The following is a 27079-nucleotide window of genomic DNA, read 5'->3' as shown; positions in this document are numbered from 1 at the left end:
GGTGCAGACTGGCATTCACTATCTCCTGACAAAGTCTGATCGAGATCTGAGTGGGTTGTGGATTTTGGGGGCATTTAAATTTAATATTGAAAAGCCCATTTGTTGTACATTTTGCATTATATCTCAATCAAAAGTGCCTCAATCACTCTCATTTTTCTCTTATGGATTTACAAACACCACCAAAATTGCATGGAGGTTCCAATTTTATGCCTTTTTGTCTATCTTCCAGTTATCAGTCGGAAACCAAGTGCCAAAAAGCAATGACAAATTTGGGCACCTCTTATCTTATCTCTTATCTGCATCTCTGTTATAGGCAATAAGGAGATGCATGCTAAGAAGAAGGGCCTTTTTCTTGTATATACGTAAAACGGGCCAGACAAGAAGTGATCCCACAACCTGGTTGCTGGGAGGCATCAGTGCTAACCACTAAGACACTGTGCTAACAAAACAAACAAACAAACAAACTTTTCAGGTCTCAAAAACAATAAAATATAATGCAATGCTAATAGTCCGGCGGCTAAGGGACAAATTTTAGGGGAATCATGCACTTTTATACAAAAGCGCCAAAACTTTATCAGAGGTACTTTATAGTGTCCTGAAGTATATAAGATCGCGAGACATTGAATCCATAAACGTCTACACTTGGAAAACTTGGGTTTAACAGAATAACCATTTTCAGCCTTCTACAGCATATAATTCATGACAAACTCTTATCCCAATGTCTTTTTAAGTTCATAATATAAACTTGAAGGTTATGAAAAATGTATTAAGGCTAAGTAGGGATGCTTTGAATGTACTTCAGTGTGCTTACACTCTTAGAAAAAGCGTTAATCTAGGGAAAGTGACTAAATATTGTCTAACCCATTGTGAATATCAATATACCTATGCAATATAGCTGTTTGCGAGCATAGGGCAAAGGAAAGATGCTACTCATGCACTCTAACATATTTACACTCTAAAATAAGAACAGTGTTTGAACGGAAAGAAATGCTTTTTTATTAATTACAAGAAATCATTTTTATTTTTATGGCCATAACCATTATTGTAATAATAATAATATTGTAATAATAATTTATTAGACACACCCAAGCATAACAGAAATTCACTCATGTGACCAAACTCATAACAGAAAAGTCAAAACAAAAAGAGATATAAGAAAATAAATCAAATACATGGTGCCTAAAGGTGTAGGCAGAAGCAACGCTTATCCACGCCTACCCTCCTGTATAAAATCATCAGGCATATATGCCTGTTCATAGACATTTATACTCAACACAATCTGAACACAGCAGCACCTAGTCACAGATTATTATTATTATTATTGTTGTTGTTGTTGTTGTTATCATTATTATTTTATGTTATTGGTATTAAGACGATTATCACCATATTTTTTAACTGAAAACATTGTAAATACCTGGTTGGCAAACTTCCTAGATATGCACAAATGTTTCATGAATATTTTTAATGAACTACTCTCTACAGCTTTCATGCTAGGAAGATCACAGTGACCTAATTTTATGTCTCAGAGGTAGAGGCCTGTTAAAGATCCCTACAGGCCTGAAATGAGTCCTGTACCTCTTTCCATTTTGAAACATACCACCTGCAAATGTATAAGGATGTACGTATGACGCCGCACGACGGACGATACATGATCACATAAGCTCATAAGCTCATACTCCCCCCAAAAACTTTTAATTCTTAAGTGCCATTTCCTGCATTTTGATGCATATTTCACCACAAAATACAACCACAGAGAAAAGATACTTCATAACCTGTTTTTTCATGAATATGAACTTGTACAATTTTGAATGTGATGCTAAGGTATTATAATGACAAGTAACAGAGAACATTTGAACATTTTCATGGACCTATTTTTCATTTGATCCATGAAAAGGGAACGGACGCAATATTAAATGGAGCAAACAAAAAAAACAAACTGTGGATCTACTCCAAAATTTAATGACGTGTGTTGAGACATTACTCATTGGTCCACAAAATTCTCTGATAATCTGATAACATGAGTAATCCTGTTATAAAAGAAACAATCATATGTAAACATTTAGACTCATAAGATGCGTAGCACTTATTACTTACCATTTCTGAAGAGGGATCGGCGTGACTGGCCGCCATTGAGAGGGGGAAGGGTCTTCTTCTCCTGTCCCACAAAGGTGTCCCACCTCACCTTGTCTGGTCCTCCAAGCTCCCTCACTTTCTTTAGACAACCCTCCAAGTAGTCAATAGGGTCATCAGGCCGATAGTACATCAGACCAGTCAGCAGGCTCTGGAGAAAATAACGGTGGATGGCATAATGGGATACACACAGGAGGAGGTGGTGTTTCTTCTGGCATCGTTGCTTCTATGTAATGATCTGATGTTCTGCCAAGCTATGAAACCCTGCTTCACTGACCCTGAGATTTGAATTACAGGTGCGGTTTCATTGCTATGAGAACAAAATGATCATATTTTGTAAGAAACCAACACTTGGTAAATAAATGCAGAACCCAGACGACCAGTTTTGTCAGAAAAAAAAGCCAGTGGCTGTGATGAATATGAGAGTTCACTGCAAGGAAAATCACAAGGCATGGGTGTGTTTGTGTGAACTCTGGCCCTTGACTGAACATCTTAAAACAATGCCTTCCTTTGGGAGTTCCTACACCATCTCAGCCATCTTCAGTAACAACTCCCACTGCCAGCAGTTCAGTACCATGAGACATTTCCATGAGTAGAAGGGCAGGCAGTAGAACACATACTTCTGCCGAGACCCTCCACAGTCTCCTTTAATTTAAGATAACACCCAAACCAAATGCTAATCCTTTGTCGACCATCCCTATCTGAAAATGTAATTTTTGGTCTTCTATAATCATGGGTTTTTTCCAATTATGGATCTCAAGTTTTAGAGAACAAAGAAGCCAATTGCTGATATATATAATTGTGATACATTAAAAATAAAAATAACAGTAGTAGTAGAAGTAGTAGTAGTAGTAGTAATAATAAATGAGACACAATATGGCCACGCATAAAGTAATATTTATTTAACACTACTACTATTTTCATTGTCTCTGTTAAGGTTGTCAAAAAACAAACAAAGACAAAACAATAGTCAGATACTAATCCATACTAAAAATTAGTATCAGATTCTAATCATTTGCAACAGTATCAATATCAACAGTGCCACCTTTGCTTCTTCTGTTTAACACACAATTTTAGCATTGCTGCAAGCAGACAGACAGGAAAACAGCAGCTCCTCTCCAGCAATATGGACGCACAGAATTTTTTTTCCACCACCTCTGACAACCTAAAAATAAACTCACAAACTATAATATGTAGCCCTAAAAGCTATATATTCTGAATCCTCGTGACATGGGAAACAAAGTGGTACCATTTTTTTTAAAGTTGAACTGAAAATTACCCCGAAAATAGCCATTTATGTAAGACCATACAGTGTTGTACCATGTGTGATAAACTCCCAAACTATAATATGTAGCCCTAAAAACTATATATATTCTGAATCCTCATGACATGGGAAACAAACTGGTACCATTTTTTAAAAAGTTGAACTGAAAATTACCCCCAAAATAGCTGGCTGTGGGTATGACCAGGCAGATTCAAATTTCCAGCCCTGTATATGTGTTGGCCATCTCTGTTTATTTAATCCCTTCCTTCAGCTACTTTATGTTCTCAACTGTTAAGCACCTGACTGTCCTGTACAACCCAGTCTGCCTTCCTGTCTGAATACATTCATTTTATGTTTATAAAATTGCAATGTAAAAACAGTGAAATACACCACTACCTCAATTTTGATTCATTGATATTTATATTTACTGTTACCTACCTTTTGTGTGTAATTTTGTTATAAATTTGATTGCAAAACAAAGTCTGCATGAAGGACTTCAAATGTGTTTGTCTTTTAACCAAGTATTTCCACTTAGTTTGGAGAGTCCACCCCTTATAGTTCTGCTGGACAAACTTTAGCCCATTAACTATTATATTTATAAGACATCAACATTACAAAAACAAATGTCGGGCAATTGTTTTGATTAAAATGATTGGCATTTGGCTTATGTCTAAAACAGGTTAACTTGGGCAGTGCCGGATACCCCAGCTAGTATATGCTAGTATATATAGTGTATGCTTCTTAACTTGTTGTCATTTTTCCCCTGTGGCATTCAAAATGGTTTTGAGTATTGAGTATTTTTCTGGGTATCATATTGAGTTTAAAATCCTAGTATTGTGAAAGCTTAGCGCGCATGTCTCAGGACCCTTTCACACATAACACGAAAGAAGCAGAAACTGGAAGACAATCCGCAAATCAAAAACGAAATGGGGAACCACAAAACATTCCACCTGCAATTGTGAGGAACGCACGTTCAGATAGGTGTGCACGACACCATCTGTGCACGAAACCGCGGTGACGGTTTTGTGCATGCTCATGTTCACGTGCGCAAAAACAGTGCGAGCTCATGGAAAGTTGCGCACACAGCAGCAGAGGAAAAAAATTAAAAAACACCACACTTTCTAATACTTCATTCCTGTTATTAAGAGCGGATATAGCCTCCGCCTAGATGTACACCAGGAAGTAATGAAATGATGTGGATCACTGTTCTCCCTTTTATGTTTCTTACATGAATTACCTAATGCGCTTGAGCCGGACGGGTCACGCGTCTTGAAGAGTTGGCTTCCGTGTAATGAAGAGTCGGCGCTCACGTCATGAACACATCAGTAGTGAGCCTCTGCAACTGTAATATGTGTTTTAATTATTACAATGTGGGGAAATCCCGCAGTGACACATGCCTCGCATGGACATCCCATGGGGTGATTTCCTACATGGAACGATATTCAGCAGCTTTGCAGTGCATTGACACGCCAGCCAGCTGAAGCAATATGTTTAAATTTATTTACATCTTTGTTCCCAGCTGTATAATTAGTGAAAATCACTGGGTTGAGATCAACAATGAATAAAAGGGGCCGCAATACAAAACCATGCGGTTAACTAACCCTGGTTAAATATTAAATAAATGCCACTCGCTGGATTCAAACTTGCAATTTAAAAAAGCTCAGACTATGCAGCCCAGTCTCACGTTTTTATTTCGTGCTCCCGTGATGAAATGAGTCAAATTTTCATGACGGGGCTTTTTCTTAACTCACTATCGCCATCACAGAATGAATGAGAATGAATTTGTGCTGCTGTGACGAAAATGAGGTGCTTTTTGTCACAATATCACAAACCAATAGATTAATGTATATTTCGTGCTGCTGAAGCACGACTTACCGTGAGACCAGGTTGTACTACGAGATGGAAACTTTACCACTGCACAACAATCGCTGTCTTATAACAGGAGCGTAAAATGCCTGAAATCAGCAAGGAGATAATTTTTTTTTTAAAGAGAAAAAAGTGGGGTAATAACTGACAAAACGGCATTTGTTACGGTGTATTTCTGTCTGTGTTGTAATGTAATACCTTGCATGCATGGTCACGTCCGGCTGTCAGTCAGCTGACATGTGCTAGTATCCACAGCAAATCAATCACATTTGTATTGGGGTGGGGGGGGGGGGGGGGGTGCGACGACGACGACACACTCCACATGCCATTTGTGTGTGTGTGGGGGGGGCGGGGGTGGAACAGTCGCACCCATGTGTGTTGCTAGATGACGCCACACTCGTGTTCGTGCTCTGACTTTTTTTTATGAATGACATGCAATTCCTCCTTCGTGCACTAGTTGGCTTCAGTCGTGTTATGTGTGAAGGGGCCCTTATGGTTTTCTCTCGGTCAAACTCACAATGAGAATTGACATATGTACCATTGCTTCAAAAAACCCATTCTCAAAGTTTTGAGGCACCCTCCTGCATTAAATTGACACAAGGGGGAGTCCTAACATCATTCACATGAAACCATCCAGGATCATTATCCTGGATGAGCAGCTAATTCAAAATCTACACAGCACTTATTTAACACAATGTCTTGTAAAATTGATACATAATTTCATCGCTTTGATAGCAGGAGATACTCTGCTAACAAAGCGACCAACAAACAACTAATTTCTGCTAATTGGCCTTTTTCTGAAGCCACTTCAGTAATTTCAAAGTAATTTTATCTTTAGTAATTGCAGTTTGTATCAGTACAAGACATATGAATATAATCTGTTGTTTGTTCATGGAAAAGCATCAAACCATTATTACACTAGTCTAATGAAAGCTGAAAAGAAACAAAATGGAACAGCATCACAGTGCGATTTTGCTAAAGCTAACCTAAAATAATGATATTTTGATGGTTTATAGAATTCAACTAAGTCATGTTGATGTCTCTTTGTTATGTTATTTGGCAGTGAATTAAGCAGAAAGTAATAGAAAGTAAGTTAATTGTTATTTTCATTTCATTATACTGAGACTCGACTACAGGTGACATTTTTGGAAGGTAAATAGTAATTTTATCAGAAGAGCTTTTTAAAGTAACAATCCTCCATATCAGTCAGTGCTCAATGCAACCTGTAGTGGCTGTAAATGAACAAGTCGGAAATACTAGCCTATGTTGCATTGCTCAGGGTCATTCTAATAAAATGGATCCCTCTGAGAAAAAATAAATAAAAATATATATATAATGTTCTCTTTATGAGCTTCATATATCAAAGCTTTTCCCCATAAATGTTCGCACTCTATCTGTACATCGTTCTTAATTGGGAGCTATTGTACTCCATGGAATAATTACCTTCATAATGTCACAATATTGTAATAATATTTCAACACACATTGTAATAGTGGACTATTTTATGGTCTATTTTCACTGTCATACATATTACAGTTTTTGCCAACTGCTTACACCCAAAAAGCAAATGCTTCGACTAAAGCTTCAAATCCAAAACGTCTTGTACCAATAGTTAAAACACAATGTCACAATACCTTAAATACATTTTCTGCTTTGCACGTTGATTGCAGTTCTTCAACACAGTTGTTACAGTTGTAACTATCAGCTGTAACATTACACACAGTTTCCTACATTAGACACTGAACTCAAAGATAAAATACCTTGCTAACATTGGGAAAACACTTTTAATAAAAATGCAAAACACATCTGGAAATTGGAAATACTTAACGCACACATCTGAAAACAGTCACACAGAAAATTCACCACCAATCAGTCTGAAATTTGGCACCACAAATAGAGCTCAGGTAAGACATTTAGTCAAATCTGAAATCATGGAGGCGATAAGACCCAGAGAAAGAGGAGGAGGACAAGGAAGACAAAGACAGAGACAGATACATGGACAAGGACAAAGAAATGTGTCAGACGAAATTCGAGCAACTTTGGTGGACCATGTGACGAACCACGGCCTCACACTGAGAGAAGCTGCACTCTGAAAAGGTGCTGTCTCAATAAAAAAATGGAAGTAACAATTTGCATATATATATATATATATATATATATATATATATATATATATATATATATATATATATATATATATATATATATATATATATATATATATATATATGTATATATGTATGTATATATATATGTTATTTCATAATGCCACAAGACTTCTCTAGTTACGTAAGTTGAAATAACTTTACGTAGTGAAGTTACAGTAAAATAACTTAAGAAAATCTATGCAAATTGTTAGATCACTTTTTCTCATTGAGACAGCAGTTCATCTTTTACAGTGTGGACAAACGGTCAAATTTAAACCTCAGTCACCACACAGTGAATAGTACTGACAAGTGCAATATCATTCTGGTGTTACTGTACCATGTATGTAAAGTACAGTACTGTAAACACTTGTTTTTATCATTTAGATTTGTGTGTTGAATTTGAACTGTACAGTACTCTATCTTTATTTAGGTATTTTTAAGAAATTTCTATTTCTTTGTAAAAACAAACAAACAAACAAACAAAAATAAAAATAAAACAAACAAAAAACAAAAACAGGGAAATAACACTTTTCTTGCTAACTACTGTAGCTTTCAGCTCTTGTTTGAGAAAAAGTAAATAAATATATTTTGACTTTAGTGTTTTGTGAAAAACACATCAGTGTGTTACTGTGGATTTGAAAGTGTTTCAAAATGGTGCATGTGTGTGTCATTTTGTTGCTAGAATGACATTTTTAGAAAAGATTAAGTTTTGATTGTAGGCTTTCATTTTGACAAAGCTGTGAGGAGTTTTACAGCAAGTGTTGTGTCTTATCTTACTTGTGTGTAGAGTTTTGACACAGTGAGCCAATTTTTGCAAAATGGGTGTAAGCAATCAGAAAAATTGTAAAGCTATAGGGCTTTTCATAATTCAAAAACTGAGAAATTTTACTTTCTACCAAAATCCAAGTGTTGTAATGTCGGTTTATTTTTGGAACAAGTTGCGAAATTACAGGTCATTTTACTGAAGAGGACCTATTTATCTGGGGGAAATTCCATAGTGAATATTGTCTTTGCCTTCATCACGGTCATGTAGACTGACTACAGGAGGAAGCACATGTGCGCATGCGTGAGGTTTTTAAATTACTTGTGACCCATTTTAGGTTAATATCCATAAGGTTTCTTATAAATGACTTCCAAATCTACCAAATGTTGGTTATAGCATCTGATCCCTTGAATTTTCCCCCCTCAGGGGTTGAATTCTAAATAGCTTCCAGATAGCATGAATTTTGTAAGACTCCAACACTTGGTAAATAAATGCACAATCTGGATGATCAGTTTTGCCAGGAAAAAAAAAGCCTGTGGCTGTGATGAATGTGAGAGTTTACTGCAATCAAAATCACAAGGCGGGTGTGTTTGTGTGAACTCTGGCACTTGGCTGAACATCTTAAAACAATGCCTTCCTTTGGGAGTTCCTACACCATCTCAACCATCTTCAGTCACAACTCCCACTGCCCGCAGTTCAATACCATGAGACATTTCCATCAGAAGGACAGCCAGCAGAGCACATACCTCTGCCAAGGCCCTCCACAGTCTCCTTTAATTTAAGATAACACCCAAACCAAAAGCTAATCATACTGGCAATATATTGTGAATCCCTTATCAAAATGCTAAGGACTAAAATTATAGTGGTGCCAAAGAAAATTATTTTTATTAATTAATGAATTCTTTTTATTAATTAAGCTACTTTCATCTGGAAATTTGAGCGGATGTTATTAATTCTCAAAAGCAGCTCTTCCAAAGCTTCTGAGAATGCAAAATTAAAATAAAATAGATAAAAAATAAAGATTCAAGGCAAATATCTTAATTCTGTACAATTACTAAATACATACATATATATGTGTGTATTTGTGTGTGCATGTGTGTGTGTGTGTGTGTGTGTGTGTGTGTGTGTGTGTGTGTGTGTGTGTGTGTGTGTGTGTGTGTGTATGATTTGTTGCTGGATGTCAATAAAAAGTACATAAAAAAAAAAAATCTGTGGCCCACCCAAAACTTTAATCACATGCTTCATCTCAGACTGAGATGAAGCATTTTCACATATATTAGGTTGACGTAGGTCAAACAAATGAAGAATAAAAGGTCATTTAAATTCCATGACAGCTTTTTAAAAAACTTCTGATTACAGTTGGGGCAATTTTAAACTGCTACAAAACTGAAAATCCAACACGTTTTCATTTATTTTTACACTGAGAACCACTGCTTTATAGTTAGTTGAATGAATAAACAAATAAATAAAAATGAAAACAAACTAGTTTGATATATGAAATCCTTTATATCATATATTCAACTCCCCCACCACATTTCTCGATGTAATGTGGAATTGCGTCAGGAAGGGCATCCAGCGTAAAACTTGTGCCAATTCAACATACAGACCCACCTTGGATCTGCTGTGTCGACCCCGAGTGAAAACAAGGGAGCAGCTAAAGGGACTTACTATCATGTATCGCTGAAACACATTAACCATTCACCAAATGGAGCTTCTGTAGTTGAAAAAAATTGGAGCTTTTTCTATTTTATGAAAGTTGATGAGACAAACAAAGATTTTATTTCAAGACATGATCTTGAAGTCTGCAAAATTGTCGCAGCAAATGGATGGACTGCAGTTACATAGTACTTTTAATAATGGTCAAAGCACTTTACAGCGATGCCTCACATTCACCTACTGATGTCAGGATGTTGCCATGCATCGGGACCAACTTGGGACCTTGTCCAAGGGGAGTGAGTTTCTGGTCTGATAGGGATTTGAACAAAGGATCTTCCACTTGACCATCACCTCCCCTATGCAAAGTTCGCTATTTTCTGACATTTTATAGAAGATTAAATACAACCAGCAGGATAATCAGTAATCCAAATAATTGCTGCAATCAGACGTTAATAAAGAATTACAAGAACAATATGTAATATTTGGGCTGCATTCCTCAATTTTCATAACAAAGAAGCGACTGAAGAGATGATGATGATGAAGATGAATGGTGTTTTGGCTTTAATTGGTGTTGGATTTCACATTATAATTAGGCTCGTGCATGTATATAACTAAACTTAAAGCTGTTTCCAAAATGCTGAATTAGTGAGGGTGTTCTCCTTTAAACCATAATATTAATCCACAAACACCATCGGCACCAGAGGCATGCATCCTAACACGCGCACGGATCTATCTGCGTCAGTTAGTGATAAAAAAAAAACAGTATTTGCGCAAAGTCACACTGCTGTCTGATCTTACCTCAAATAGTTGAGGTATCTCCCTCCGCGCCAGATACTCCTTGGCATCGCTGGTATTCATCTCCAGACGGTTGTCTTGTGAAATCACAAGTTGTGCGGAGTGTTTTTCTTCAGCTGTCAGAACGCCGCAGGTGGACGGATCTGTGGCGCAACTAGAGCTCCAAAGAAAAATCTCTCAGCGCATGTTTTGCTTCGTGTCGGACTTTACAACTGGATTCCTGCAGGCTGAACTGCTGCGCCGCCCTCTTCCTCCTCCCCCCTCCTCGTCGGTGATGGTCGTCCGTCCGTCCTCCCTCCTGCAGCGCGCCTCTTCCAACACGCACCACGTGCGCCTTGACGTTGGCATCGAAGTTGCGCATTGTGCCAAAAGACGCACGGACTGTCGTTCATAGCCGACATGGAAACTTGGACATGGACTTTGAGTTAATGACAGATTATTAAACCAGTGTGATTAAAATATATACCCCCCCCCCATATTGACTAATGTTAGAATTAGATAAACATCATTTTTGCCCAGATGTCATTTTTTCCACGTGGTCTGTTAAAAACAGTGAGTTCCACTCTGCACATTGCAAATATGACTGGTCCAGAACTGAAAACCAAAACAATTTTGAAAGGAAACACATTTGGAAATGTCAAAAACTCAATGACATTATGGAAAAGGCATCTTTGAATTTGGGATAAATCCCTGTTTGAAAAAATAGTTTATAGAATGAATGAGAGTAAACATGGCACTAATAGGAGATACAAAAATTCAGGATTGTTGGCTTCACTAGACTTAGTCAAGTCATCTTGTTACTTTGGCTTAATTAACTCATCAATGTAAAGTGTCAAGGTTTTAGCAATATCAACAAAACTCAGCTAAAGCAACACCATGGCTACATCTGAATACTTATATACGTATAAGATTAAAAGCAGTACATCACAGCCCGTAGGGTGTCCGAATACTCAGTACACATTTAGTCATAGCTGAAGCCGAATGTTGTACTACCTACACTGTGTGCAATAGGGGGATTGCATGTGCCAATGACATGCCCGGAAGTAGTCCTTACACAGTACATCGTGAAATTGTATGCTGCTGGCATTTATGGATGTAAACAGAGAGAGATACCACACTTTTAAGCCAATTTTGGATCCAGAAGATGCACCTGGAGCTGTTATTAATTCACCATTTGAGGCAGCAACAGTAGTGGAACTAAAAAGATGGTTAAAGTGCAGAACTGCAAGTTTAAAAGGCACGAAAAGGGATCTGATAGATGGGTTAGTTCTGATTAACTTGCTTCTATGAGTTATTGTGAGTGATGGTGTTAGGTTGCACATATTTAGAGGTTTTATATATATAGCAAAGTACACTCAACAAAAATATAAACACAACACTTTTGGTTTTGCTCCCATTTTGTATGAGATGAACTCAAAGATCTAAAACTTTTTCCACATACACAATATCACCATTTCCCTCAAATATTGTTCACAAACCAGTCTAAATCTGTGATAGTGAGCACTTCTCCTTTGCTGAGATAATCCATCCCACCTCACAGGTGTGCCATATCAAGATGCTGATTAGACACCATGATTAGTGCACAGGTGTGCCTTAGACTGCCCACAATAAAAGGCCACTCTGAAAGGTGCAGTTTTATCACACAGCACAATGCCACAGATGTCGCAAGATTTGAGGGAGCGTGCAATTGGCATGCTGACAGCAGGAATGTCAACCAGAGCTGTTGCTCGTGTATTGAATGTTCATTTCTCTACCATAAGCCGTCTCCAAAGGCGTTTCAGAGAATTTGGCAGTACATCCAACCAGCCTCACAACCGCAGACCACGTGTAACCACACCAGCCCAGGACCTCCACATCCATCATGTTCACCTCCAAGATCGTCTGAGACCAGCCACTCGGACAGCTGCTGAAACAATCGGTTTGCATAACCAAAGAATTTCTGCACAAACTGTCAGAAACCGTCTCAGGGAAGCTCATCTGCATGCTCGTCGTCCTCCTCTGGGTCTCGACCTGACTCCAGTTCGTCGTCGTAACCGACTTGAGTGGCACGTTGAAGAGGTGTTCTCTTCACGGATGAATCCCGGTTCACACTGTCCTGGGCAGATAGCAGACAGCGTGTGTGGCGTCGTGTGGGTGAGCGGTTTTCTGATGTCAATGTTGTGGATCAAGTGGCCCATGGTGGCGGTTGGGTTATGGTATGGGCAGGCGTCTGTTATGGACGAAGAACACAGGTGCATTTTATTGATGGCATTTTGAATGCACAGAGATACCGTGATGAGATCCTGAGGCTCATTGTTGTGCCATACATCCAAGAACATCACCTCATGTTGCAGCAGGATAATGCACGGCCCCATCTTGCAAGGATCTGTACACAATTCTTGGAAGCTGAAAATGTCCCAGTTCTTGCATGGCCAGCATACTCACATGTCACCCATTGAGCATGTTTGGGATGCTCTGGACCGGCGTATACAACAGCGTGTACCAGTTCCTGCCAATATCCAGCAACTTCGCACAGCCATTGAAGAAGAGTGGACCAACATTCCACAGGCCACAATTGACAACCTGATCAACTCTATGCGAAGGAGATGTGTTGCACTGCATGAGGCAAATGGTGGTCACACCAGATACTGACTGGTATCCCCCCCAATAAAACAAAACTGCACCTTTCAGAGTGGCCTTTTATTGTGCGCAGTCTAAGGCACACCTGTGCACTAATCATGGTGTCTAATCAGCATCTTGATATGGCACACCTGTGAGGTGGGATGGATTATCTCAGCAAAGGAGAAGTGCTCACTATCACAGATTTAGACTGGTTTGTGAACAATATTTGAGGGAAATGGTGATATTGTGTATGTGGAAAAAGTTTAAGATCTTTGAGTTCATCTCATACAAAATGGGAGCAAAACCAAAAGTGTTGCATTTATATTTTTGTTGAGTGTAAGTACCTTCGGCTGCTCCCTTGTTTGCACTCAGGGTCGCCACAGCAAATCCAAGGTGGATCTGCATGTTGAATTGGCACAGGTTTTACGCCGGATGCCCTTTCTGACGCAACTCCACATTACATGGAGAAATGTGGCAGGGGTGGGATTTGAACCCGGAGCCTTCTGATCTGAAACCAAGCGCATTATGCAAATGCATTTCTTGGTGGATAGGACTCTGAGCCTCAGGGGAAAGAAAGAGCAAAAGAATAAAAGAGAGAGAGTTATTCCTGCACTAAAACATGGCATGAGAAAGCTGGGTGAAAGGGGAAGGAGAGATTTCAGGAGGATTTACTAAGATACGTGCCACATGGCAGCTTTTGGACAAAACTACTATATTGGTGGTTTTGATGGAAGTGGTTTGAATGGAAAATAGTTGGTGTGTCTAACATGTAAGTTTTCAGGCTGCTGCAGACTCAATGGGTTGATTTAGGCTTGAACTTATTAAACTCTCTTATTTCCAGTCCTTCTAATATTGTGAACCCACTTGTTTCTAAGTGTTGCAATCTTAGGAAAAACATAGAAGGTCACATCTTTATCCCTGTGATTGTGGTTGAAGCATCCAGGGACACAACAAGCAGACACGTATTTTCCACAATCCCCCGCACAACCAAAATCCAATATGGCAGGTATGCAATTTGTCTACTCTAGAGCTGGAGCCTGGTAAATGAAGAACATCCCGCGATAATTCAAGAAGACACATACCATGGTGTTCATAATAATAGCACTGTGTTTTAAAAAGTGAATAAAGCTCAAAATCCTTATATTGCCACACATGAAAATGAACTGGGAACGCTGCACGTTCTGCTCAAATTCAAAGCATGAAGAAAAATTTATCAAATTTGTTGTTACTTTACAGAAAGTGAAGAAAAGTGATTATTAGGCAGTTAAAAAAAAACAAGCAAAAAAAAAAACTGTCTGCATTTTTTTTTTTGTGGCCCTTATTTAACAATGAAGGCAGCAAATGCACAGTAGTGTTCAGAATAATAGCAGTGCTATGTAACTAAAAAGATTAATCCAGGTTTTGAGTATATTTCTTATTGTTACATGGGAAACAAGGTACCAGTAGATTCAGTAGATTCTCACAAATCTAACAAGATCAAGCATTCATGATATGCACACTCTTAAGGCTATGAAATTGGGCTATTAGTAAAAAAAAAGTAGAAAAGGGGGTGTTCACAATAATAGTAGTGTGACATTCAGTCAGTGAGTTTGTCAATTTTGTGGAACAAACAGGTGTGAATCAGGTGTCCCCTATTTAAGGATGAAGCCAGCACCTGTTGAACATGCTTTTCTCTTTGAAAGCCTGAGGAAAATGGGACGTTCAAGACATGGTTCAGAAGAACAGCGTAGTCTGATTAAAAATTTGATTGGAGAGGGGAAGCTTATATGCAGGTGCAAAAAATTATAGGCTGTTCATCTACAATGATCTCCAATGCTTTAAAATAGACACAAAAAACAAAACAAAACAAAAAAAAAACAGAGACGCGTGGAAGAAAACGGAAAACAAAATGGATAGAAGAATAACCAGAATGGCAAAGACTCACCCACTGATTAGCTCCAGGATGATCAAAGACAGTCTGGAGTTATCTGTAAGTGCTGTGACAGTTAGAAGATGCCTGCATGAAGCTAATTTATTTGCAAGAATGCCCCGCAAAGTCTGAGTGGACTGATGAGAGTAAAATTGTTCTTTTTGGGTCCAAGAGCCGCAGACAGTTTGTGAGATAACCCCCAAACTCTGAATTCAAGCCACAGTTCACAGAGAAGACAGTGAAGCATGGTGGTGCAAGCATCATGATATGGGCATGTTTCTCTCACTATGGTGTTGGGCCTATATATCGCATACCAGGGATCATGGAACAGTTTGGATATGTCAAAATACTTGAAGAGGTCATGTTGCCTTATGCTGAAGAGGACATACCCTTGAAATGGGTGTTTCAACAAGACAATGACCCCCAAGCACACTAGTAAACAAGCAAAATATTGGTTCCAAACCAACAAAATTAATGTCTTGCAGATGTGAAGAAATCATGAAAAACTGTGGTTATACAACTAAATACTAGTTTAGTGATTCACAGGATTGCTAAAAAAGCAGTTTGAACATAATAGTTTTGAGGTTTTTTTTTTACTAATAGCCAAATTTCATAGCCTTAAGAGTGTGCATATCATGAATGCTTGGTTTTGTTGGATTTGTGAGAATCTACTGAATCTACTGGCACCTTGTTTCCCATGTAACAATAAGAAATATACTCAAAACCTGGGTTAATCTTTTTAGTCACATAGCACTACTATTATTCTGAACACTGCTGTACATGCTGGTTGTAATAGATTTTTTTCTGGAAAAACTGAGTAAAATGTCATTCCAGACATTGTTCAGAAGAACAGCGTACTTTGAATAAAAAGGTGATTGGAGACGAGAAAACATACAAAGAAGTACAGAAAATGATGGTTGCTCAGCTAAAATGATCTCAAATGCTTTAAAACAGAAACCAAAATCAGAAATACGTGAAAGAAAATGGAAAAGCGCTGTTCAAATGGATTGAAGGATAGACAGAATGGAAAAGACTCAGCCAATGATCAGCTCCAGGGTGATCAGAGAAGGTCTAACGTTACCTGTGAGTACTGTAACAATTAGAAGACATCTATGTGAAGTGGGCAAAAAGGTCCAGCAAAGTCCATCCATCCATCCATTTTCTTCTGCTTTATCCGGAGTCGGGTTGGGGGGCAACAGCTCAAGCAAAGCCGCCGAGACCTCCCGATCCACACACACCTCCCCCAGCTCCTTGGGGGGAAACCTGAAGGCGTTCCAAAGCCAGCCGATAGATGTAGTCCCTCCAGTGTGTCCTGGGTCTTCCCCGGGGCCTCCTCCCGATGGGAGGTGCCCGGAACATCTCTCCAGCGAGGCATCCAGGGGGTATCCGGAAAAGATGCCCAAGCCACCTCAACTGGCTCCTTTCGACATGGAGGAGCAGCGGCTCGACTCCGAGCTCCTACCGAGTGACCGAGCTCCTCACCCTATCTCTAAGGGAGCGCCCAGCCACCCTGCAGAGGAAACTCATCTCGGCCGCTTGTACTCGCGATCTCGTTCTTTCAGTCATGAGCCAAATCTCTTGACCATAGGTGAGGATTGGAACGTAGATCGATTGGTAAATCGAGAGCTTTGCCCCCCTACTCAGCTCTCTCTTCACCACAACGGTCCGATGCAGCGACCGCATCACTGCAGATGCTGCACCGATCCGTCTGTCGATCTCACGCTCCATCCATCCCTCACTCATGAACAAGACCCCGAGATACTTAAACTCCTCCACTTGAGGCAAGGACACTCCACCGACCTGAAGAGGGCAAAGCACCTTTTTCCAGTCGAGAACCATGGCTGATCTTCATCCCGGACGCTTCACACTCGGCTGCAAACCACCCCAGTGCACGCTGAAGGTCCTGGATTGACGGAGCCAACAGAACCACATTGTCTGCAAACAGCAGAGACGAGATTCTGTGGTTCCCAAAACAGACCCCCTCTACACCCTGGCTGCGCCTAGAAATTCTGTCCATAAAGATAATGAACAGAGCCGGTGACAAAGGGCAGCCCTGGCGGAGGCCAACATGCACTGGAAACAGGTTTGACTTACTACCGGCAATGCGAACCAAGCTCCTGCTGTGGTCGTACAGGGACTGGATAGCCCTTAGCAAACGTCCCTGGACCCCGTACTCCCGGAGCACCCCCCACAGGGTGCCCCGAGGGATACGCTCGAACGCCTTCTCCAGATCTGCAAAGCACATGTGGACTGGTTGGGCAAACTCCCATGAACCCTCGAACACCCAATGGAGTGTGTAGAAGTGGTCCAGTGTGCCGCGACCAGGATGAAAACCACACTGCTCCTTCTGAATCCGAGGTTCGACTACTGGTCGAATTCTCCTCTCCAGTACTCTGGAATAGACCTTACCGGGGAGGCTGAGGAATGTGATCCTCCTGTAGGTGGTCCCCCTTCTTAAACAGAGGGACCACCACCCCGGTCTGCCAATCCAGAGGCACTGTCCTCGACCGCCACGTGATGTTGCAGAGGCGTGTCAGCCAAGACAGTCCCACAACATCCAGAGACTTAAGGTACTCAGGACGGATTTCATCCACCCCAGGAGGCTTTCCACTGAGGAGCTTTCTAACCACCTCGGTGACTTCGGCCTGGGTAATGGATGAGTCTGCCTCTGAGTCTCCAGTCTCTGCTTCCTCTTCAGAAGACGTGATGATGGGATTGAGAAGATCCTCGAAGTATTCCTTCCACCGCCTGACAACATCCCCAGTCGATCAACAGCTCCCCACCCGCACCGTAAACAGTGCGGGTGGAGAGCTGGTTCCGCCCCCTGAGGCGTCGGATGGTTTGCCAGAATTTCTTCAAGGCCAACCGATAGTCCTCCTCCATGGCCTCCCTGAACTCCTGCCAGACCCGAGTTTTTGCCTCTGCGACCGCACAGGCTGCGGCTCGCTTGGCCTGCCGGTACCTGTCAGCTGCCTCCGGGGTCCAATCTGCCAACAAAGACACGTAGGACTCCTTCTTCAGCTTGATGGCATCCCTTACTTCCGGCGTCCACCACCGGGTTCGGGGATTGCTGCCGCGACAGGCACCAGAGACCTTGTGACCACAGCTACGAGCGGCCGCATCGACAATGGAGGTGGAGAACATGGTCCACTCGGACTCCATGTCTCCAACCTCCCCCGGGATCTGGGAGAAGCTCTCCCGGAGGTGGGAGTTGAAGACCTCACTGACAGAGGGTTCTGCCAGTTGTTCCCAGCAGACCCTCACGATACGTTTGGGCCTGCCAGGTCTGACCAGCTTCCTCCCCTCCCAGTGGATCCAACTCACCACCAGGTGGTGATCCGTCGACAGCTCAGCCCCTCTCTTCACTTGAGTGCCCGAGACACATGGCCGAAGATCAGATGATACGACTACAAAGTCGACCATCGACCTCCGGGTCAGGGTGTCCTGGTGCCACGTGCACTTATGGACACCCTTGTGCTTGAACATGGTGTTCATGATGGACAAACTGTGACTAGCACAGATGTCCAACAACTGAACACCACTCAGGTTCAGATCGGGGAGGCCGTGCTTCCTGATCACCCTCCAGGTCTCACTGTCGCCACCCACTGGGGACTCCATTGTTCCCCCAGGAGAACAATGGAGTCCCCAGTCGGAGCGCTATCTAGTACCCCTCCCAGGGACTCCAAGAAGGTCGGGTACTTTGCACTGCTGCTTGGCCGGTAGGCCGAGACAACACTGAGAGACCTGTCCCCGACCCGAAGGCATAGGGACGCGACCCTCTCGTTCACCGTAGTGAACTCCACCACATGGCGACTGAGCTGGGGAGCAATAAGCAATGCAACCCCAGCTCTCCACCTCTCCCCGTGGGCAACGCCAGACAAGTGGAGTGTCCAGCCCCTCTCCAGGAGTTGGGTACCAGAGCCCAAGCTGTGCATGGAGGTGAGCCCAACTATCTCTAGTCAGTATCTCTCAACCTCCCGCCCAAGCTCAGGCTCCTTCCCCCCAGCGAGGTGACATTCCACGTCCCAACAGCCAGGGGCTGTGAGCGCGGACCGGGCCACCGGGCCACCTACCCTCAACCGCCACCCAATCCTCTCTGCACCTGACCCCCATGGCCCCCTCTGCAGGTGGTGAACCCACCGGAGGGCGAGCCCACGTCGCTCTTTTGGGCTGAGCCCGGCCGGGCCCCATGGGCTAAGGCCCGACCTCCAGGCACTCGTGCACGAGCCCCAACCCCAGGCCTGGCTCCAGGGTGGGGCCCCGGCTCCGCCATACCGGGTGATGTCTCGGTCCTTGATTTTTTACTGGTCACGGGAGCTTCTGATTTGCCCTTAGTCTGACCCGTCATGTAGGACCTGTTTGCCTTGGGAGACTCTACAAAGGGCACAAAGCCCTCAACAACATAGCTCCTAGAATCACCCAGGTACGCAAACTCCCCTACCACGATAAGGTGGCAGCTAGAGGGGGAGGGTCCAGCAAAGTCCCATTGTTGAAAAAAATGTTCTGAAGATATAACAATTTGCCAAACAACACACTGACTGGTCTTAAGAGAAATGGCACAACATTTTGCGGACTGATGAAACCAAGATTGTTTTTTTGGGGGGGGGGGGGGGGGGGGGGTCTAGAGGCTACAAACAGTTTGTCAGGAAACCCCCAAAACTGAATTCAAGCCACAGTACACTGTGAAGACAGTGAAGCATGGTGAAGCAAACATTGTGATATGGTGATGTGTCTCATATGGTGTTGGCCACACTTATCACATACCAGAGATCATGGATCAGTTTGAATACATCAGAATACTTGAAGAGGTCATGCTGCTTTATGCCGAAGAGGAAATGTTCTTGAAATGGGTGTTTCAACAAGACAGCAGCCCCAAACACACTAGCAAGCGAGGAGCATCTTGTTTCCAGAACAACAAAATTAACATTATGGCGTGGTCAGCCCAATACCAGAACCTTAATCCAACAGAAAACATGTGGGGTGACATCAAAAATTCTGTTTCTCAGGCAAAACCAAGAAACACACAGGAATTGTCGAATGTAGGCCAACTGTCCTGGGCTGGAATACCTGTTCACAGGTGCCAGAAGCTGGTCGACTCCATGCAATACAGATGTGAAGTGGTCAAACAACTAAATATTAGTTCATTGATTCACCGAAAAGATAAATCATCAAGTATTTTTCAGTTTATACAGAAAATGTTTCAGTTTGTAAAGAAAAATGCAGACTATTTTTTGAACAGGCTAATATTACTTTTTCTTCACTTTCTGTAAAGTAATAACACATTTTATACATTTTTCTTCATGTTTTGATTTGGCAGAATGTGCAGCATTCCAAATGCATTTGAGTATATTGAATAGAACAGAATTTAGAATAGAATAGAGCCTTTATTGTCATTACACATATATACATATGACGAAACATCCTCTGCATTAAATCTCATCCTAATTACAGTTAGACCTATTTACAGTTAGACTGTGCCTTATAATGGCTTGAAATACAAGGTATAATAGGATTTTGAGCTTTACTTACTTTTTTAAACACTCTGCTATTATTTTGAACATAACCATACATAAAAATGGTAGCTGTGCCCAAAAGGCTGTGGCACTGTAAAAATACATCAAGAAGCATTTAAAAAAAGTCTGCTGTTACAAAATAGAATTATTTTCGCAGCATATCTGTCATCTGAAAACGGCCAGGTCAAAAGACATAAAATGCTGGTGGCGTGGTACATCCAAACTGTGTTCCTAATACTTGTTTGCTTACTTCGAGTACAGTAACAAATGGGTAGTATGTACTAACTAGTAAGTCCCTTCGGCTGCTCCCTTGTTTTCACTTGGAGTTGCCACAGCAGATCCAAGGTGGCTCTGCATGCATTTGGTTTGTTGATTGACTGAATTTGTTCGTATAAACATATGCAATACATGTAAATACAGGGTAACACAATGAAGCAAAATTCACTTCTTTTCATTGTGGCCCAGAAATATCACAGACTCTAATAGTAAGATAAATAGATCATGAATGTATATAACAAATTCAAGATTAAAATAAAAACATCTGATTATTTGCACAACATATTTACACATTTTAAATGAGATATTTTCACATTTTACACAAATGTTAAAAAGTTGTATATTAAAATAAAACAAGTAATCAATCAATCAATCAATCAATTTTATTTATATAGCGCCAAATCACAACAAACAGTTGCCCCAAGGCGCTTTATATTGTAAGGCAAGGCCATACAATAATTACGTAAAAACCCCAACGGTCAAAACGACCCCCTGTGAGCAAGCACTTGGCGACAGTGGGAAGGAAAAACTCCCTTTTAACAGGAAGAAACCTCCAGCAGAACCAGGCTCAGGGAGGGGCAGTCTTCTGCTGGGACTGGTTGGGGCTGAGGGACAGAACCAGGAAAAAGACATGCTGTGGAGGGGAGCAGAGATCAATCACTAATGATTAAATGCAGAGTGGTGCATACAGAGCAAAAAGAGAAAGAAACACTCAGTGTATCATGGGAACCCCCCAGCAGTCTAAGTCTATAGCAGCATAACTAAGGGATGGTTCAGGGTCACCTGATCCAGCCCTAACTATAAGCTTTAGCAAAAAGGAAAGTTTTAAGCCTAATCTTAAAAGTAGAGAGGGTGTCTGTCTCTCTGATCTGAATTGGGAGCTGGTTCCACAGGAGAGGAGCCTGAAAGCTGAAGGCTCTGCCTCCCATTCTACTCTTACAAACCCTAGGAACTACAAGTAAGCCTGCAGTCTGAGAGCGAAGCGCTCTATTAGGGTGATATGGTACTATGAGGTCCCTAAGATAAGATGGGACCTGATTATTCAAACCTTATAAGTAAGAAGAAGAATTTTAAATTCTATTCTAGAATTAACAGGAAGCCAATGAAGAGAGGCCAATATGGGTGAGCTATGCTCTCTCCTTCTAGTCCCCGTTAGTACTCTAGCTGCAGCATTTTGAAATAACTGAAGGCTTTTCAGGGAACTTTTAGGACAACCTGATAATAATGAATTACAATAGTCCAGCCTAGAGGAAATAAATGCATGAATTAGTTTTTCAGCATCACTCTGAGACAAGACCTTTCTAATTTTAGAGATATTGCGTAAATGCAAAAAAGCAGTCCTACATATTTGTTTAATATGCGCTTTGAATGACATATCCTGATCAAAAATGACTCCAAGATTTCTCACAGTATTACTAGAGGTCAGGGTAATGCCATCCAGAGTAAGGATCTGGTTAGACACCATGTTTCTAAGATTTGTGGGGCCAAGTACAATAACTTCAGTTTTATCTGAGTTTAAAAGCAGGAAATTAGAGGTCATCCATGTCTTTATGTCTGTAAGACAGTCCTGCAGTTTAGCTAATTGGTGTGTGTCCTCTGGCTTCATGGATAGATAAAGCTGGGTATCATCTGCGTAACAATGAAAATTTAAGCAATACCGTCTAATAATACTGCCTAAGGGAAGCATGTATAAAGTGAATAAAATTGGTCCTAGCACAGAACCTTGTGGAACTCCATAATTAACCTTAGTCTGTGAAGAAGATTCCCCATTTACATGAACAAATTGTAATCTATTAGATAAATATGATTCAAACCACTGCAGCGCAGTGCCTTTAATACCTATGGCATGCTCTAATCTCTATAATAAAATTTTATGGTCAACAGTATCAAAAGCAGCACTGAGGTCTAACAGAACAAGCACAGAGATGAGTCCACTGTCTGAGGCCATAAGAAGATCATTTGTAACCTTCACTAATGCTGTTTCTGTACTATGATGAATTCTAAAACCTGACTGAAACTCTTCAGATAGACCATTCTTCTGCAGATGATCAGTTAGCTGTTTTACAACTACCCTTTCAAGAATTTTTGAGAGAAAAGGAAGGTTGGAGATTGGCCTATAATTAGCTAAGACAGCTGAGTCAAGTGATGGCTTTTTAAGTAATGGTTTAATTACTGCCACCTTAAAAGCCTGTGGTACATAGCCAACTAATAAAGATAGATTGATCATATTTAAGATCGAAGCATTAAATAATGGTAGGGCTTCCTTGAGCAGCCTGGTAGAAATGGGGTCTAATAGACATGTTGATGGTTTGGATGAAGTAACTAATGAAAATAACTCAGACAGAACAATCTGAGAGAAAGAGTCTAACCAAATACCGGCATCACTGAAAGCAGCCAAAGATAACGATACGTCTTTGGGATGGTTATGAGTAATTTTTTCTCTAATAGTTAAAATTTTATTAGCAAAGAAAGTCATGAAGTCATTACTAGTTAAAGTTAAAGGAATACTCGGCTCAATAGAGCTCTGACTCTTTGTCAGCCTGGCTACAGTGCTGAAAAGAAACCTGGGGTTGTTCTTATTTTCTTCAATTAGTGACGAGTAATAAGATGTCCTAGCTTTACGGAGGGCTTTTTTATAGAGCAACAGACTCTTTTTCCAGGCTAAGTGAAGATCTTCTAAATTAGTGAGACCCCATTTCCTCTCCAACTTACGGTTATCTGCTTTAAGCTGCGAGTTTGTGAGTTATACCACGGAGTCAGGCACTTCTGATTTAAAGCTCTCTTTTTCAGAGGAGCTACAGCATTCAAAGTTGTCTTCCATGAGGATGTAAAACTATTGACGAGATACTCTATCTCACTTACAGAGTTTAGGTAGCTACTCTGCACTGTGTTGGTATATGGCATTAGAGAACATAAAGAAGGAATCATATCCTTAAACCTAGATACAGCACTTTCTGAAAGACTTCTAGTGTAATGAAACTTATTCCCCACTGCTGGGTAGTCCATCAGAGTAAATGTAAATGTTATTAAGAAATGATCAGACAGAAGGGAGTTTTCAGGGAATACTGTTAAGTCTTCTATTTCCATACCATAAGTCAGAACAAGATCTAAGATATGATTAAAGTGGTGGGTGGACTCATTTACATTTTGAGCAAAGCCAATTGAGTCTAATAATAGATTAAATGCAGTGTTGAGGCTGTCATTCTCAGCATCTGTGTGGATGTTAAAATCGCCCACTATAATTATCTTATCTGAGCTAAGCACTAAGTCAGACAAAAGGTCTGAAAATTCACAGAGAAACTCACAGTAACGACCAGGTGGACGATAGATAACAACAAATAAAACTGGTTTTTGGGACTTCCAATTTGGATGGACAAGACTAAGAGTCAAGCTTTCAAATGAATTAAAGCTCTGTCTGGGTTTTTGATTAATTAATAAGCTGGAATGGAAGATTGCTGTTAATCCTTCGCCTCGGCCCGTGCTACGAGTATTCTGGCAGTTAGTGTGACTCGGGGGTGTTGAGTCATTTAAATTAACATATTCATCCTGCTGTAACCAGGTTTCTGTAAGGCAGAATAAATCAATATGTTGATCAATTATTATATCATTTACTAACAGGGACTTAGAAGAGAGAGACCTAATGTTTAATAGACCACATTTAACTGTTTTAGTCTGTGGTGCAGTTGAAGGTGCTATATTATTTTTTCTTTTTGAATTTTTATGCTTAAATAGATTTTTGCTGGTTATTGGTGGTCTGGGAGCAGGCACCGTCTCTACGGGGATGGGGTAATGAGGGGATGGCAGGGGGAGAGAAGCTGCAGAGAGGTGTGTAAGACTACAACTCTGCTTCCTGGTCCCAACCCTGGATAGTCACGGTTTGGAGGATTTAAGAAAATTGGCCAGATTTCTAGAAATGAGAGCTGCTCCATCCAAAGTGGGATGGATGCCGTCTCTCCTAACAAGACCAGGTTTTCCCCAGAAGCTTTGCCAATTATCTATGAAGCCCACCTCATTTTTTTTTTTTTTTTTTTGGACACCACTCAGACTTCAGAGTAATGAAACAAACAAATATGGGTAGTTCTGTAAATTTTCATTTTTTTTTAAAACAAGTGTTGTTTTACCCTTCTTTTAATACCAGATAAAGTATTTGACCAGGTAGACACAAGTTCGATGCCCTTCCTGAAGCAACGCCACATTACATGGAGAAGCATGACAATGTCAGGTTTGAACCAGGAACCTTCCACAATGAAAACAAGCACCTTAACCTCTTGGCCACCACCTTCTGTTGACGTTAGGTATTTGGATGCAGGGGTTGACTTGACTGAATCAAGGAGTGTCAACAAGTTCTTTCTTTACAGTGCAGTTAACACAACAAATATTAACAGATCTTTATACAAATTCAACAAAACATTGTTTGAATAATTATTAAAAAAAGATATTTTGAAAATAATTCAGGAGAAAATTTTCTTGAACATTATGAGAAATAGTTTGGATATTTATTGCCAGTAACTCAAAAACAAATGCAGATATTTTGATGAAAAAGTGCGTATTACATAACAAACTGGAAACAAACATAATATGGTTTGGATCCAGATTTAGATCGACACAGTATAGAAGGATTTGCTGACTCCATTTGTAATCACATCACTTTGTTGCTTTGACTGAGTTACTGTACAGTGAAGAATCACCAGCAGCTCAACTTTACATCAAGTCCTGTAGTTTATAGGATTTGATACAATAAAATGCAAATTGGAACATGCTGACATAGCATGCTCTTTCATTCCTAGTCAACCTACTCTATGGTTACCACATGAAAAATACATTGTTGTATTTTTCATGTCTTTTGGATAGAGGGCACTGTTTTCAAGGACTCTACATTGAGCAGCTGTAAATTTTTAATGTCTGCCACCAGAGGTGCCAAAAAGGGGAGAATAAAGAGAAGGTTTCTAAGGGCCCATGATTGACAGGAGCCCAGAGAGGCCCCTAATACAATTATAATACTGGGAAAATAATATATGGGGGGGGGGGTGTACAGTAAAACATTTTTTCATGGGGCCCAAAATCCCTGGCGGTGCCCCTCTGCCACAAACCTAAATTGCTGAATAAAAGTACTGTAATTACAATAACAGTAAAAGTATGTAGTACAGCCACCATGTCACAGAGTAGAGAGAGAGAGAGAGAGAGAGAGAGAGAGAGAGAGAGAGAGAGAGAGAGAGAGAGAGAGAGAGAGAGAGATAGGATTCAATGCACATTAGTGGAAATACCCTGGATTTGGTTCTCACACGTGGCCTTGCTGTCACCAACATTGACATTTTGCCTCTTGCCTCGGTGGTCTCTGACCACTCATTTATTAGGTGTGCATTTATGTTGCCACGTTTAGTGGACCGAAAGCCTTGTCTATCTCTGCGGCGATGCATTAATCCCTCAACTATGACTGAACTCGAAGCCAGACTGCCTGAAATTTTGGCTTCAGGGTTGGAGAATATTCAATCAGTGGATAGTCTTGCGGATGGCTTGAATTCAGCGCTCAAGGCTACACTGGATAAGGTTGCGCCTCCTTTTTTAAGGCCACGCCTTCCCAAGGTACAGTCACCTTAGTTCAATGGTTCGGATCGGCCCCGCCGGGGTCGGAACACGGCCCTGGCGGAGCGCCAAGAAGACAATCAAACTTGACTATCTAGAGGAAGTAAAAGTCGTAACAAGGTTTCCGTAGGTGAACCTTCGGAAGGATCATTGACCTTAGGCAGAAGGCTCAAGGTTTGGAACGGAAATGGCGTAGTTCTAAATTAGAGGTGTTCCACCTTGCATGGCATGATGCTGTCTTAGATTATAAGCAGGCACTACTGGCTACAAAGCGTGCCTATTATTCTGATTTGATCAATAAAAACAAGCATAACTCAAAGTTTTTGTTTGAAACTGTAGCATTTCTCATTCATGGACAGCCACCTGTTATTCATTTTCCCTTTTCAGCACAGGACTTCTTGGACTATTTTGAGAAGAAAATTGAGGATATTAGGTTGAGCATATCTCAGCAGGCTTTGGTCCAACCACTGCATACTGCTATGGAGGTGGATGCTCCCACTGAGGTGTTACCCAGATTTACAGATTTTGATGGTATCTCGCTAGGCACGCTGATGAAGCTTATGACGTCTACTAAAA

At 41.0% G+C, this 27079-nt stretch overlaps 1 protein-coding gene across 1 annotated transcript in view; it reads right to left on the bottom strand.

Annotated features, from left to right (window-relative positions):
* ak5 (adenylate kinase 5) overlaps window positions 1–27079 on the bottom strand; it is a 294513-nt gene that overhangs the window by 265554 nt on the left and 1880 nt on the right. Inside the window, 2 exon segments of the mRNA XM_034183075.1 lie at window positions 2095–2281; window positions 10625–10731. Coding sequence (XP_034038966.1) covers window positions 2095–2281; window positions 10625–10684 — 247 coding nt within the window. The 5' untranslated portion in view covers window positions 10685–10731.

This window comes from Thalassophryne amazonica, chromosome 12 (genome assembly GCF_902500255.1).
Source record: "Thalassophryne amazonica chromosome 12, fThaAma1.1, whole genome shotgun sequence".
Classification (NCBI taxonomy): domain Eukaryota; kingdom Metazoa; phylum Chordata; class Actinopteri; order Batrachoidiformes; family Batrachoididae; genus Thalassophryne; species Thalassophryne amazonica.
This window is presented reverse-complemented; position numbering and strand designations above follow the sequence as displayed.